This window comes from Tachysurus fulvidraco, chromosome 3 (assembly GCF_022655615.1).
Source record: "Tachysurus fulvidraco isolate hzauxx_2018 chromosome 3, HZAU_PFXX_2.0, whole genome shotgun sequence".
In the NCBI taxonomy this organism is placed as follows: Eukaryota; Metazoa; Chordata; class Actinopteri; order Siluriformes; family Bagridae; genus Tachysurus; species Tachysurus fulvidraco.
In genome coordinates, this window is record NC_062520.1 from 25709141 (window position 1) to 25725303 (window position 16163).

General features: G+C 38.6%; 1 protein-coding gene across 1 annotated transcript; it reads left to right on the forward strand.

Annotated features, from left to right (window-relative positions):
• Nucleotides 1-321: 321 nt before the first annotated feature.
• LOC125140844 lies at nucleotides 322-2571 on the forward strand. The gene is made up of 2 exons (XM_047811028.1): nucleotides 322-390; nucleotides 1031-2571. The coding sequence occupies exon 2, from the start codon at nucleotides 1048-1050 to the stop codon at nucleotides 2569-2571; it is 1524 nt and encodes a 507-aa protein (XP_047666984.1). The 5' UTR covers nucleotides 322-390; nucleotides 1031-1047.
• The last annotated feature ends 13592 nt before the right edge of the window (nucleotides 2572-16163 follow it).

Consider the following 16163-nt stretch of genomic DNA (forward strand, 5'->3'; position numbering starts at 1 on the left):
ATATTATGAAAACAGCAGAATAACACATCACAATGTTTAACTAAATTGTTTAAGCAATGTCTTAAAATCTGTGCATAGATGTGTATGTTACTTTGACACCTTTTTCTCAAAAATTGCTTTGTTTAAGTTTTAATGTAAAAAAAATATTTTTAGTTTTATTTTATTAAATTTGTAAGTACAACCAATGCAGTGTCATTGTTCTAGTTGGTTGCAGTAGATCAGTTTATTTAATCTTTTTTAATATAATATATGAATGAGTTAAGAATTAAAATAACAGCATTAATGAGAATAATACAACTGTTAAAAAAACTTTTCCCTAACAGTTCTGACAAAGGAACTGAGATCAAGTGATTGATTGTGACCTCTCAAGCTGCCTGACTTTTCTTTAAGGTAAGATTGACATGACATAAGACATTGTGTACTGTGGTAAATGTATTAGGAAGTATTCTTTCTTCCTTTACAAAATGCAAAACCATAAATCTATGCACATTTAAAGAAATTCAAGAAATTTGTGTTTTCTATTTTCACGATCTCATTTTCCTTTATGGAATTCTTTACAGTGAAAACAATTAAATCATTCTTCTTAATTTTTCCTGGTAATAATTTTCATACAGTTTTCAATAAGAGAATATTTACCTGTCAGCCAACACAGATGTAATTAACTTGTGGAAAATATCTTCAATTCTTACATATGTATTTCTTCAGTATAGTATAGTATAGTATAGTATAGTATAGTATAGTATAGTATAGTATAGTATAGTTATTTTGGGATTGTATTTATTAAACAAAATATTTTTTATTCAGATTTACATATATGTTACTAAAATATATCATGCTAACAAACATATGTATCTATATGTTTGAATATACTGTATTGAGAACATAAAAAATAGAGAACTTCATAATGACATTCACAAAACTAAAAACTATTTAAAATAGGTGCTTGTCGGTCCTAAATATAAACAAAAATATACTACAGAGAGAAATGTTATAAAATAACTGTGAATATAATTTTGTATTTTATTTATAGAAATTCAACCATTAATCATGATGTCACAAGGAAAAACAAGCCTTCGTTTTGTCACCTGGAACACTCATGGTATAAGACACCCACCCGAAAAGTTATCAAATGTGTTGCAATGTCTCAGTAATCTTCAGGCTGATATTGTCTTTATTCAAGAGACACGTCTTGGGCCGAATCATTACCAAATTTTGACAGGCATTAAAGATTGGAAAATCTACTTCACTGTACACAGCTCTTCCAGCAAAGGAGTCGCAATACTGATAAAAAACAATGTACCTTTTAAGTACATATGCCATGATGAAGATTGTAGTGGAGGTTACATTGTATTGTTCTGTCATCTGTATGGCGAACTATACACACTGGTTAATGTGTACAATCATAAAGCAGACAGAAATGTCTTGGGTAGACTGAAAGAGTACTTGATGGAAACAGCTGAGGGTGTGCTAGTGGTTGGAGGTGATTTCAACACAGTTTTACATCCCCGCTTTGATCGGAGTCCTTCAGATTCAAAGAATTCACCATTTAGGTCTATTTTGGAAAACTTTACTGTTTCTCTGCATCTCAGAGACACCTGGTCATACTTACACTTTGCTGATGAGGGATTTACACGCCATCAAAATGAAAGTCATTCTAGGCTAGACATGTTTTTCATGCACAGTGACACAATGAGAAGAGTGTGTAATATCAAAGTAGAGGAAAGTAAAATTTCTGATCATAATCCTGTTGTCCTGGAACTTGAAGTGCAGCGACAGACAGGAAACAACTTTCCAAAAGTGGCCTCACTCATTGAAAACGTAACATGCATCAGAAAACCCAACAGGATATTGGGGAAGATTAGTGGGGCAGAAATACTGAGTGCCATCAAGACTTTGTCTGACTCAGAAGAACAAAGGCCTGATCAAAAGCAAGTAGAGCACTACAAAAGTCATCAGTGTCCAGTTACAGAAATCCTAAAGATAAAGTACAACAACATGTTAAAGAGAAATTTAGTCTCTGAAGCTTTTAAAGAATATCATCTTTCACAAGACATACATATCTTCAATGTAGAATATTTGATACTCTCTCAAATTTTAGCCAAAAGACTTAGTGCCTACTTTTCCCCCTATACCAAGGAGAAGCAAGAAACAAATCTTGCTACATTTCTCACCGTGACATGTGACAGAGGCGTACAGAAAATCAAGTCGTCTTTCCTTGATAAAAGCCTCAAACTAGAAAGTGAATGGAAAAAGAAACTGTGGCCTTTTGAACCCCCAGCAAAGTTCCGTATTCTGGAGCACCTCCTTCCAGAAGACCAAGGCTCTTCTGGGGAACTCAGACTTTTGCTGCCTGACTGTCGGCTTACCAACCCTATCCTTAATTTGGCTCTGAATAAACTAAATTACATTCTCAATGAGGAGACGGACTGCAGGAGCAGTGTTTGTTTTCAGAGACAGGCTCTGCTGATACACGCACACCAGAGCGAACAGGAGAAAGTTGTTATGGAAGTCGAGAAATTCCAGGAAGATTCAGGAATTATATTTCTGAGAAAAAATCACACAAGGGATTAAGATGATTAAAGCGCACAGATGTGTGTGAAAAAATTACATTTGTAGACTTAATCTGGTAGGATTAAAACAAATCAATAAACAACCAAGGCAGATTATTTAATCTTATAATTGTCATAACTTTAATTAAATGATATAATTAATGATAGTTAGTGAACCTTTAAAAGGTTTTTCAACAGCATCTGTACTGTAAATTGTATTGCAACCTGTCTGTCAGGGGTGCATTTATTTGCCTTATCTATCTATCTATCTATCTATCTATCTATCTATCTATCTATCTATCTATCTATCTATCTATCTATCTATCTATCTATCTATCCACATTCTAAACTATAAATATATTATAATTGTGAATGCTGTTTTGATTTTATTTAATAAATTTCTTCTTTATTGTATATACTTAGTTGTATATAATGAATGTTAACTATATTTTCTGGAATGTTGCCTATTTTGAAGTAATTACATGGTATATCCATATGGTCTTCTGTATTGTGGTTAAATAGTAGTAGTTTGGCATTTTACAAAATCTTGCAGGAAAGGGTTTTCTGTTGGCCATTTCAGGAATGACCATGTATAAGAGTGCATTAGTACTACATTGGGTGATCACTGTCCTTCACTGGACCCAAGTAAAATTGATTCATTAAAATATAAAGGTTTTCAATCTTATCTGTGGATTTATACAGATAAGATGCACATAATTAGCTTGGGTTATTGGAGTGTATGCAACTTTGTTTTTGGTTTTTATCATGTTTACTGGTTTTTGCCTATACTGTAGTTTATAGACTTTGCCTATAGTTTAGCCTTGTTTATTTTGCTTTACAATTCTGCCTTGACCAATGATTTGTCTGCTTGAATTCTGCATAAAACATTTTTTATTTGCCAGAAGTAATGTACTTTTACTAAAAATGTTTCAGCTAACAATATATCTCTTTCATTTTATTTCATTATATTTCATTGATCCATTCATTAGATTTAATTATATTTCATTTTTTTTACAGTCCTGTTCATTATAACAGCAATGATATAGTGTGTTGTGTCTTACTGCAATCATTAAAAATTTATACAGCAAGTATTAGCCTTTGTCTAGTCTAATTCTACAGTACATTCAAATGTTTGCTGCATTCATAAGGAGACAGAATTTGTGAAAATGTCATATTTCTTTCTTAATAAATTAGTGTGGTGTTATGTAAAACTTGCTTACTTACTTTATGTACATAGTATGTTCAAGTCTATACATATTTGGGGAAATATACATCATATTTAATTTGAAAAACTTGCTTGCATTATTAAATTATCATTTACAATTACATTTTAGCTGAAGGCATTCATCACTAATAATTATTTTAGAAGACTATACTGATCTGTATAATGTATACATTGGGCCACGTTCACACTGCAAGGTTCAATTCGGATATTTTGCTCAGATCTGATTTTTTTTTTGTTTGGCTGTTCACATTATCTTTTAAAATGTGGCCTATATCAGAAACCATTGTGAACTGTTTGCTGTTTCGAACTGAACCGCATGCGCAAACGAACAATAACAATGACGTCACACGCAGCACGCCATTGCGCTAAAAAGTTGGTGAGGTTATGGAGGAAGTATTGTATCATTTTTTGCAAGCAAACATATATGTAATGCTATTATGTGATGTATTCAATGCAAACATCATGAGCTGGTTCACGTAGCCACTTTATATAACACTCTTAACACTAGTGATGTTACCGGTGACACCGAAGCTTCGAGGCGTGTCAAAAAAATGAACCGATTTTCATTGAAGCTTTGTATCAAAGCTTGATTCGTTCTGGCAAAATCACGTGACCAATGACGTCCGAAGCTTCGTTTCACACCCACCCACGTGACTGCTTCGTTATCTGATTCAAGGGTTTAAAATTGTGCGCGACACGCGGCGGCGCGCCCTCGTGTGTTGTATTGGAGTATTACATGGAATCTTTTACTGTATAGCGCGGGGGTCGGTAACCCGCGGCTCCGGAGCCGCAACTGGCTCTTTCGTCCCTCTGCTGCGGCTCCCTGAAGATTTGGAAAATAAATATTTAGTTTTTTTTTTATTTTAGTTAGTTATTTTTTTTTTTTAAAGTAATTCGAAATTCTAAGATTATGATGCTCTTGTAACATTAAAATAAACTGTGTTTAATTTGTTTGTCGCTCAAAATATGCGTCATAACTGCCGACTTGCGAAATCCGACACACAGAAGCGGACAAAGGTTTTTTATTATATAGTCAATTTACACCTATCTTACCGGCACTATACTTAGGGCAAACTAAAGTTAAAAGTAAGGCGAATCTTAAATAATGTTATGTTTCCTTGCAGGTCTTTAATAAGAAATAAGTTCGACATTTTCTTTGACAAAAAATGCTTGAGCATATTAGAACCTCATACTTGAAATTTCCAGTTCAACCCAAAATTTAAGAAACTCACTTTAAAATTTTATATGATATTTACCCATCTGGGGAGTTTCTAAGTGTTAGATTTAACTTTGATATGACATTATGTAAATTTTGTAACTCATCTCCAGATGATACAAAGCATATTTTTTTTGCTTGTAAATATTCTAGTGTCTTCTGGGACAAAATGCAATTATGGTTAAAAGAAAGAAATGTGGTTAAATTGAACCTGTCCTTTATAGATATTAAATAATGAAACTATGAAGAAGATGGCAAAAAAGGTTTGTTGATTATTATCTTACTTTTGTTAGCGAAGAGCTTTATTCATAAATGTAGATTCTTTAAATCACCCCCTAGGTTTATAGTATTTAAGAATTATTTGAGACAATGTTTAAAAACTTTATCGAAAACAAAAAACAAAAAAGCTGGAATCCTGTTAGATTTATTTGATGATTATAGTTTATTATAACATTTTTTCATCCCCTGTCTTAATCTATATATTAATACGGAAAAAGTTATGTATATTTTTTTGTATAAACTTTAGCCCCTTTCAAAAGTGATGTTTTTGAATGTAAATTGTATGCTAATTTGTCCTGTAAAGTTGTATTTTTTGTTATACTTAAATAAAATAAATAAATAATAAAAAAAAAAAGACACACAGAAGCGGACGCATTTTTAGTTTGCTGCAGCCGGCAAGTTAAAATCTTGATGTCATGAATACGAAGAGGACTCAATTAGACATTGAACATTTTATTTGAAAGTAAGCTTCAACCCATCGTCTTTTTTTTATTACATTTAGTTCAAACTGTTCAAAATATTTTTGTTTGCCTGCAGAAGTAAAATTTCATTTACTCGGTAGCAGTTCATTGATTCATAAATGCAACACACTACAGTTTTTCCTATACTTTCCATAAAGGTAAAAAAACGATCTATGCAGTGTTATCTTAATTTTTGCATGTAAAGCCATCCTTAAAAATATTTTGGTTTGCGGTAACAGTAAAAAAAAATGTCAGTAGGTAGGTCTATATATTCTTTTTCAAGTTTCAAAGTAAAAATGTACAATTTTGGTGATGGTGATTACGTAGGTATGACTTTAAACACATTAGCATATTGTGACGTCACTGACTGGGTCTTCAACCCGTGCTTTCGGGAGCATCATTGCAAACCTTATTTTGATGCTGGGCACAGTTTTTCCAGAACTTCGTGCCAAGTTAAAGCGGTGTTGAGCTGTTTTAATGAATTTTTTTGATTTATTATGGTGCCCGAACCCGTATGACTTTGAACGGTGACTGAGAACATTTTGTTTACTGCAGCCGCAGCCATCATTACCAAGTACGAACCATTGACTCTGACAGTGAATGAGACGAAGCGAACACACAGGCCATAGTGTGACATCCGTTACCCAATAGTGTAAACATAGATGACGTCATGGGTTTTTGTTTAAAAGAAAGAACATAGCCTTCATTTGTATGCACAGGTGGGTAGTAATGAGTTACATTTACTCCGTTACATTTACTTGAGTAAGTTTTTGAAAAAATTATACTTCTTGGAGTAGTCTTAAATCACTATACTTTTTACTTGAGTAGGTTTGTGAAGAAGAAACTGTACTCTTACTCCGCTACATTAGGCTACAATGAGCTTGTTACTTTTCTTTTTACCTTTTTGGTATTCTATGCATTAATTTTAATGTTTTTTTTTTTTTTTTACAGAGAGAACCTTCCACTAAGGCTCTACCACGTGACTGTGTTTCACCAATCAAACGCAGTCTCGTCACGTTACCATCGGCATTGTAGACGGTGAAGTTTAATAGTGACATCACTGAGTGATTTTTGGTGAAATAGTTTGTTTCTGCATGTTTTCACACACGCTTTACGTTGACCGGTGTGCAGTTTTCTGTTCAGCATGCCTGGTATGAAATGTGTGTCTTTCCTTCTGTTGTTCTGTCACTGGAGACACACACACACACACACACACAGTTTATGAGAAATTATGGGCTGCCTCGTTCTAGTTCTTCCTGGTAAAAAAGTATAAATGTTTGGAAATTTGTGTTACTTGTGCATATTTATTTATTTTTTATTTATTATTATTTTATTTATGTTATTTATTAAGTACAGTATTTTCCGCACTATAAGGCGCACCGGATTATAAGGCGCAGTCTCAATTACGGGTCTATTTCTGTACTTAAACCATACATAAGGCGCACCGTATTATAAGGCGCACCGTATTATAAGGCGCATGCTAAAACATACGGTCTACAAAAAAGGTAACAGAAGCAAACCAGTGAGTTTAGTTGAACTTTATTCTACTATTTAACAGCACACACATTATTTTTTAATCAATCTTCTCCCACAAATCCATCAAAGTCCTCATCTACTGTGTCTTCTTAACTTGGCGCAGTACATTTTCTTGCTTTATCCACTCCCGAACCATAGATTCATTGATGTTGAAATCTTTCAGCAGCTCTATTCCCATTTACAACCGTGTAACTGATAGCCTGTAGTTTGTATTGTGCCTCGTAAGCATCTGATTTTTATTGGCAGATGGCAAACCAACTTAAGGTGCATTTACCGCCACCTACTGGAATGGAGTGTGGAGCGCATAATGGTTAGGAAGAAACAAATGTTGTTTCGCAATATACCGGTAGTACACCTACCAGAGGCGTGGCGAAGGTAAGCGTACGTACTGTATGTATTACGTAATGTCCTCTGATTGGTTTATCGCTGCCAGCGTACGTAGTGTATGTATTACGTCCCTGTGGCAGCGGGAAACGGTCGGACAGTCAATCAAGCGGCGCGCTTACCAAAGTCGCACAACATTTTTACAGATTTTTGGAACTCAGTGCACACATAAGGCGCACCGGATTATTAGGCGCACGGCCTATTTTTGAGAAAAATTTAAGCTTTTAGGCGCGCCTCATAGTGCGGAAAATACTGTACTTGAATTTACCTGAATTATTTTAATTTAAGCTATTTTGTAATTAATTAATTTTAATTTATTTTATTGATTGGATGAGCCATAATTTGCCTAAAGATTATTTTGTATTTTTGTCTGCCTGATTGTTGTCTCGTGTTAAAAAATAAATCAGACGTTACTCAACAGTTACTCAGTACTTGAGTAGTTTTTTCACCAAGTACTTTTACTCTTATTCAAGTAATTATTTGGATGTCTACTTTTTACTTTTACTTGAGTCATATTATTCTGAAGTAACAGTACTTTTACTTGAGTACAATTTTTGGCTACTCTACCCACCTCTGTTTGTATGTAGGCCTAGGCAATTTATATATTTACAATACTTACTAAGATATAATTATTTTATTGCTTTTGTATTAGTTGTTTGAAGAGTGTGATAGAGTCAGATAGGTAACTAATTGTCAGTGACTACGCCACTCCAATTTACATGGGTAGGAGATCCCACAAAGGGCTTCCCGCACAGTTATTCAAATAAATGAAATTACTCAGACCAATATTGCATTAAATCAATACATTTATTAAATGGTTTTCTCGCTCTCTTGACTTAATCATACTAAGGACTTAAACCAGCATACGTGCACAAAGATTACTTCTAATGAGGGGTTAGCCACTTCACAATGCAATTCAGAAAAAAAAGAAAAAAAAAAGGAAACAAATCCGATAAACCAAAGTACAAAACAAAGCCCACACAACACACCACACTTGTACAATTAATAGTGAGTAACCCCCCCTCTGATTGTCATAAATAGTACACAACCTGATGTAGTATTGTCCTACTTTTGTTGAGCACTCTAAATAAGCAAGGAGACAAGGTAACTATGGGCCGATAACAAAAATCAAACAAACAAAAATAACAATAAATAATCAGCTTCAAAGCCAATAAACAAACTATACAAAAAAATAAAAGTAGGGAAAACAGTGATCAACAGGACCACGAGCACATAGAACTCATTTTACAGTTTCTTGTACTGCATACCAGAACCAACGGAAAGTTGCTGCAGCCTCGCGTTTAGCACAATACACTGCAGCCTATAGGTCTTTTCAGTGTTCATCGTCAGTATTAACTGTCAACAATATCTAAAATGCACACATAAAATAGAATGCAGTGTGTTGCACAAATCTCAGTGTTCACCACTCTCGACCAGTATGGGTAACAGCAGCATGCACGCCATATATATAAAGTTAAATGCAGCATCCAATACCAGCCCGACAGCATTTACAAGTAGAGTGTAGTAACTGAATACAGTTTTGACAGCATTACCCAGAACATACAACACTTTGTCTTTCCAGCGACGAGCAACCACATGCACGCCAAACAATTGAACAGCGCCGTATCCGCCGGAAGTGGCGTATATAAAGGCAAATCCACCCAGCTGCGGGTGACGCAATGAGGAAAAATAGCTCAACGGCACCCCCTACTGACCCTACTACATTCACCCCTGCCTTAATGATCACCGTCCCGGTGAATACTCAAACTACATCACTACTGCCAAGGTCTAAAGGGGGTGAGCAGAGAACTGACTTCTCCTATCCTGGGGGTAACATTCTGTGTCACAGCTTGAGGCAGACGAAAAGGATTTGGGTGCTGGCCTGCTGTACTGCATGTAGAACGCCTAACAGGGTCAGACATTTCTGTTTCCTTAATTAGCTGGTCTACAGGGTGATCCAATGGGCCATCCTCAGTACTAAAGCCAGACTCCTGTTCTGTTGTAATACCTTTGGGTTGTACTACCATGGGCACAACTGCACTTTCTGTAGGGGTACTATCTTCTCGCATCCCTAGTAAATCAACACCTACACCCGGACACCCGACCTGATAGCTAGGACCTGAGTTTTCAACTCGCGTCCCCCTTCTAGTATGGACCACTGCGACTTGAGGTTGGCTTTCCAAATCGGAGTCCTCAGAATTCTGTTCACTCCCGGACCCAAAGAGGTAGTCGAATTAATTCTAGCAGCTAAATCGGCCTGATCCATACTATGTGGTAACGGTTTAAGCTCCGTGCGATGCATAACTTTAATAGGGCCCTCCGTTCCCCATGGCTTTATTTTGTACAATGTCTCTACCTCATCACTACAAGTCACAACCTCATACATAGTAGAACTCCAAACATCTTGGATCTTGTGGCGACCCTGAAAGCGATTTCTACAATATACTAAAGTGCCAGGAAGTAAAATAGATACTGACTGAGGACCCACAGCCCTACGACGTTCGGCTACTGCCTCTAATTGCTTTCTGGCACTAGCATAAATAGAGGTCAAGTACTCTTGATGCCGAGTCACCCAATCTAATGGGGTACGCTCCACAGTTTCATCACTACTGCCTAACAACCGGTCAACAGGCAATTTGGGCTTTTGCCCAAACATTAACTCGTAGGGCGAGTGCTGTGTCGATTGATGTACTGTAGTGTTATAAGCAAAAAGGAGCTGAGGAAGCAATTGTGGCCACTTTCGCTTTTGTTCAGATGGCAACGTGCGAAGTAGGTCATGCAAGGTCCTATTAAATCTTTCACATTGGCCATTCCCCTCAGGGTGGTATGGAGTAGTCCTACTCTTGGCAATACCATATAACTCACACAGCCGCCTTAACAACTCTCCCTCAAAACTGCGCCCCTGATCAGAATGAATCCTTCTTGCTACCACATAGACATAAAACCATTTCTCAGTCAAAATCTTAGCTACTGTGTTCGCCCTCTGGTCAGGGGTGGAGTAGGCTTGTGTAAATTTAGAAAAAACATCTGTTACTACCAAGACATTTTCCTGTCCATTACTTGCCTTTTCCAACACAGTAAAATCAATGGCAATAATCTCCAAAGGCCTACTAGCTAATAGACCCCCTGCAAAAGTTCTTATCTTAGGCTGTGAGGCCTTAGCCACCATACAATGCTCACATTCCGTACACCATTTTTTTACATCTCGCCACATGTTAGGCCAATAACACCATTGGCAAATGAGATCTGTAGTACGCTCTACCCTCTGATGACCGTGATTATTATGGAGGCTAGTGAGCACTTCTACTTGGAGCACTTCAGGTAACAACAGCTGCCATACCAAATCCCTAGACAGCGGCATCTGAACTGTCCTGTACAATACCCCTTCCACTTCTCGTATCCGAGACCACTGCTTCACCAACTGCCGAACATTACTTGGGACCCTTCTCAACTCAGCAGCCGCTGGGTACTGCCCGTTCCCCCAAAAATGTAAAAATCTTTGATACAGGGATCAGTTACCTGCAATGCCCTCAGATCAGCCTTGCTACGGATAGGAACAGCATCTACCGTTAGCAAGTCCACCACTTGTGGCTCGAACCCAAGCGGCCTCTCATGCATTAACATTAGCTCAGGGACCGTAACCCCAGATACATTAGTTGCAGCCTGATCTGCAGCATATGATGGAAGCCTTGAAAGTGCGTCTGCATTACGGTTTGCAGTACCGGGGCGATACTTGATCTCATAATTAAACAAAGCAAGTTGAGAAACCCACTGTTGTTCAACTGCCCCCAATTTTGCAGACCCAATATAACGCAATAGGTTGTTGTCAGTATAGACTGTCACCTTATTACCAAGAGGATATTCTCAAAATTTTTCTGTCAGCACCCATTTAAGGGCCAACAACTCCAACTTCATGGCACTATAGTTAGTCATATTCCTCTCACTTGGTCGCAACCCCCGACTAGCAAATGCAATAGGCCTTCGTACTCCCCCTTGTTCTTGCGACAATACTGCACCCAAACCGGAATGGCTTGCATATGTCTCTAGAATAAATGGCAGAGTAAATTCAGCATACCATAAAACAGGGGCCTGAATAAGGCGTTCCTTCAGCTCCACAAATGATTTCTCACATATATCATCCCAGTGCTGTGCAAAAGGACCCTGCTTGCTAACTGCGGCCTGCTTCCGGTTGCTGTGTAAGGCACCTACCCGTCGGTGTAAAGGGGCCGCCAACCGCGCGAACCCTTCCACAAACCGACGGTAGAAAGACGCGAATCCCAGAAACGGCCGCAGGTCTTTGACTGAGCTAGGTCTACTCCATTCAGCCACTGCCCGAATCTTCTCGGGGTCTGTTGCCACCCTGGCAGCTGATATCACATGGCCAAGATACCCAACTTCCTTTTGGAAGAAATTACACTTCTTTGCTTTTACCTTCAAATTATGAGTCCGAAGCCGACTCAACACCATCTCCAACCTCAAGATGCTGTTCAAAAGTACTGGAGAAAATAACAATGTCATCCAGGTATAGCAAAAGGGCATGGAGGCTCTGATCACCAAAAATACACTCCATAAGCCGCTGGAAAGTACTTGGTGCATTGCACAACCCAAAGGGCATCCGATTAAATTGAAATAGCCCAAAGGGAGTGCAGAATGCAGTCTTTTCCCTATCCTGTGGAGCCACTGAAACCTGATTGTACCCACTAGCCAAATCCAATGTACTAAACCACCTAGCCCCACTGAGTGCGTCCAAAGTCTCTTCTATTCAGGGCAAGGGAAAAGCATCCTTGTGTGTTTTTGCATTAAGTTGACGGTAGTCTACACACAACCGAAGATCCATCTTTCTTTTGGACCACCACAATAAGTGAGGCATACGGACTACAGCTAGGCTTTGCTATATCACAGTCCACTAACTCTTGAATATGACTCTTAACCAAATCATATTGAGAGGGAGGAAGACGGCGATATCGTTGGCGCACAAGTACATTATCCACTAGTGGAATAGTATGCTGAAGCAAATCTGTACAACCCAAATCTCCATCACTATAACTAAATACATTGGAATAGTTCTCCAGTAATGCTTGAGCTTGTTGATTTTCTTGAAAAGTCAACTCAGGCCAGGTACACTGTGAAAAATCACATGTAGAAGTACTCTCTACCTCAACCAACTGAATAAGTGCTACTGCTTCTACATCCTCATTCTGTACGTGAAACTGCACCGATGTTGTCAACGCGGGTGACTGAACCACATGCAATTCTCCCAGTATAGTCTTTGGCCCAAGCCAGCGATCTTGACTACCCACATTAATAACTGGTACCCTCACTACCCCACTAAATACTGTTAGACAAGCAGAGGGGACCAAAAGGTCCCCCGGCAACCGGCCCTCCACAAATGACACTGGTTCCAAATAACAGCTATTATAAATAATCCCCAACCCTGGATTACAAGTTGCTGGGACCAATTTCATAGCCCCGGCTGGAACACGCACAGCTGGACCTTTCTGCACCCGAGCCAAACCTACATACCCAGTTTCTAACGAGCGTTCCCACAATTGACACTCTGAAAAAGCCTTCTGCCATACCTTCCCTTCCGATTGTATAGGGGGTGACCTAAAGAGCATATCTCCATGCTGTAAAAAAAGTTCATGGTAACAACTACTAATCACATTCATTCCCAAGAGACCAGGGACCTTTTCTCTCCTTGCTTGAAAGGCTGGGTCAACAGAATCTTTCCCATCTTAGGCAACGTCTTGCCTAGTATATCTATGTCTGCCTCTAAATACCCCAGATAGGGAATATCGAGACCATTAGCTGCTTTAAGCTTAAGCCACTGACAAGATTGTAGCCGAGACGGAAGGCATGGCTGTAAATACTGTTCGAAAAATGTTTGGGCCATGGTAGTCACCATTGATCCTGTGTCTAGTAAACATGTGAGGGTCACTCCACTAATTTTAATCTGCACTATTGGACACCTGCCTAAAAGTTGAAGCTCATTAGCAAGGGGAATGCCCAAAGGTTCCCCACCCAACGCATGGGCGATGCTGTCGGGGGTCACTAGTTTTCCGATGGCTGTGTGGTCGGTCTTGAACTTACAGTTACCCTTGATATTGCTCCAAGGTCGAGTTTGCAAAATCTTGCAATGTGGCCGGGTTGGTTACAACGCAAGCATATAGGTCTACCATCTTGATGGTAACGATACTGGGAACCACGAGTCTCAACCCTAGGGGTTGGTGGCATTTGTGACAAAAGAAGTCTAGCTTGGGGAACAGAGGACTCCAAACGCTTCAAAATAGCATCCAACTGTGCCTGTTGTTTACAAAGACTTTCTTTGACTTCAGTCAACTCGTCCGTGGGCTTACTAAAAACAGCCTTAGATTGAGCTGCTAGTTCTGTAACATTAGTAATACTACAGGACTGAGCATGAGGTCGCTGTATACATGGGTTCTCACCTTCCTCCACCCAACGCAATGCTTCCTGGTGAGCATCTAAAAAACTCAGAGGGGGATCAAGTCTGACTTGATGTCGTAATTCGCGACGGAGCATACCATCTTTCACGAATTCTCTAAAATGATCTCGTAAAACAATATCAGGATTAGCAAAGCATGTGGGGTCTTTGTGCTTAATCACATCCATAAATTACATAAAAGCAAGAGAATACTCCCTTAAGGACTCACCTTCAAGTTGTCGTCGGTGGAAGAACTGTTTCTGAAGACTAATGCAAGACTGGGAACACCCATAAACACTGTTAAGAGTATTAAATATTTTCTCAGGGTCATCTCTCTCAGAAACTGGACGAAACCTAACCTCTGTCCTAGCTTCCCCATCTAACAAATCAAAAATGGCTAAAGCCTGTTCAGAACGTAACATAGGATGCATAGACAGATGGTGTCAGGCCTCCTCAACCCAATCCTCTACTGTCAAGGAGTCCTGGGACAATTTTCCAGAAAATCTAGGGCACTTGCGTTCACGTGGAACAAACATAACGCTCTATTGCTCCTGCAGGACTTGCTGTAGCAGAACCTGCTGCCCTATCACTAACAGGAGGAAGATGTTGTTCTCTAGGGAGAGGGCCTGCAGGCCCAAGGGGCACACTCTGGCTTACCTCTGCTTTGAGCTTTGCATTCTCTACCTGGAGCTGTTGTACCATCTCAGTAAGCGCCCTAAGCTGAGCTGCCATATCCTCGTCTGCCATCCTACTACTACAAAAAAAATAAAAAATCACCACACAAAAAGAAACTATATGCAAAACAGTTGTTTTCAGGATTGACCACAATGATTCCTGACAGGAATCAATGACCACTGTTTTCCCACCTTATACATACACAAAAAACAAACAAAACAACAACAAAAAATAAAAAAATAAATTACGGCCCAGACTAAATTTATTAATTTCTTTATAGCAATACGGCCTTTAAGTTAAATCCTGCCGACTACGCCAAATGTGACAGAGTCAGATAGGTAACTAATTGTCAGTGACTACGCCACTCCAATTTACATGGGTAGGAGATCCCACAAAGGGCTTCCCGCACAGTTATTCAAATAAATGAAATTACTTAGACCAATATTGCATTAAATCAATACATTTATTAAATTGTTTTCTCGCTCTCTTGACTTAATCATACTAAGGACTTAAACCAGCATACGTGCACAAAGATTACTTCTAATGAGGGGTTAGCCACTTCACAATGCAATTCAGAAAAAAAGGGGAAAAAAGGAAACAAATCCGATAAACCAAAGTACAAAACAAAGCCCACACAACACACCACACTTGTACAATTAATAGTGAGTAACCCCCCCTCCCTCCGATTATCATAAATAGTACACAACCTGATGTAGTATTGTCCTACTTTTGTTAAGAGCGCTCTAAATAAGCAAGGAGACAAGGTAACTATGGGCCGATAACAAATAAATAAAACAAACAAAAATAATAAATAATCAGCTTCAAAGCCAATAAACAAACTATACAAAAAAAAATAAAAGTAGGGAAAACAGTAATCAAACATAGCACTCATTTTACAGTTTCTTGTACTGCATACCAGACCCAACGGAAAGTTGCTGCAGCCTCGCGTTTAGCACAATACACTGCAGCCTATAGGTCTTTTCGTCTTTTCAGTGTTCACCGTCAGTATTAACTGTCAACAATATCTAAAATGCACACATAAAATAGAATGCAGTGTGCTGCACAAATCTCAGTGTTCACCACTCTCGACCAGTATGGGTAACAGCAGAATGCACGCCACATATATAAAATTAAATGCAACATCCAATACCAGCCTGACAGCATTTACAAGTAGAGTGTAGTAACTGAATACAGTTTTGACAGCAATACCCAGAACATACAACACTTTGTCCTTCCAGCGACGAGCAACCACATGCACGCCAAACAATTGAACAGCGCCGTATCCGCCGGAAGTGGCGTATATAAAGGCAAATCCACCCAGCTGCGGGTGACGCAATGAGGAAAAATAGCTCAACGGCACCCCCTACTGACCCTACTACAAGAGTAAAAAAAAAAA

Excerpts from the sequence above, each read along its gene's own strand:
- LOC125140844 (XM_047811028.1), top strand. The coding sequence starts at position 1,048 with ATGATGTCACAAGGAAAAACAAGCCTTCGTTTTGTCACCTGGAACACT.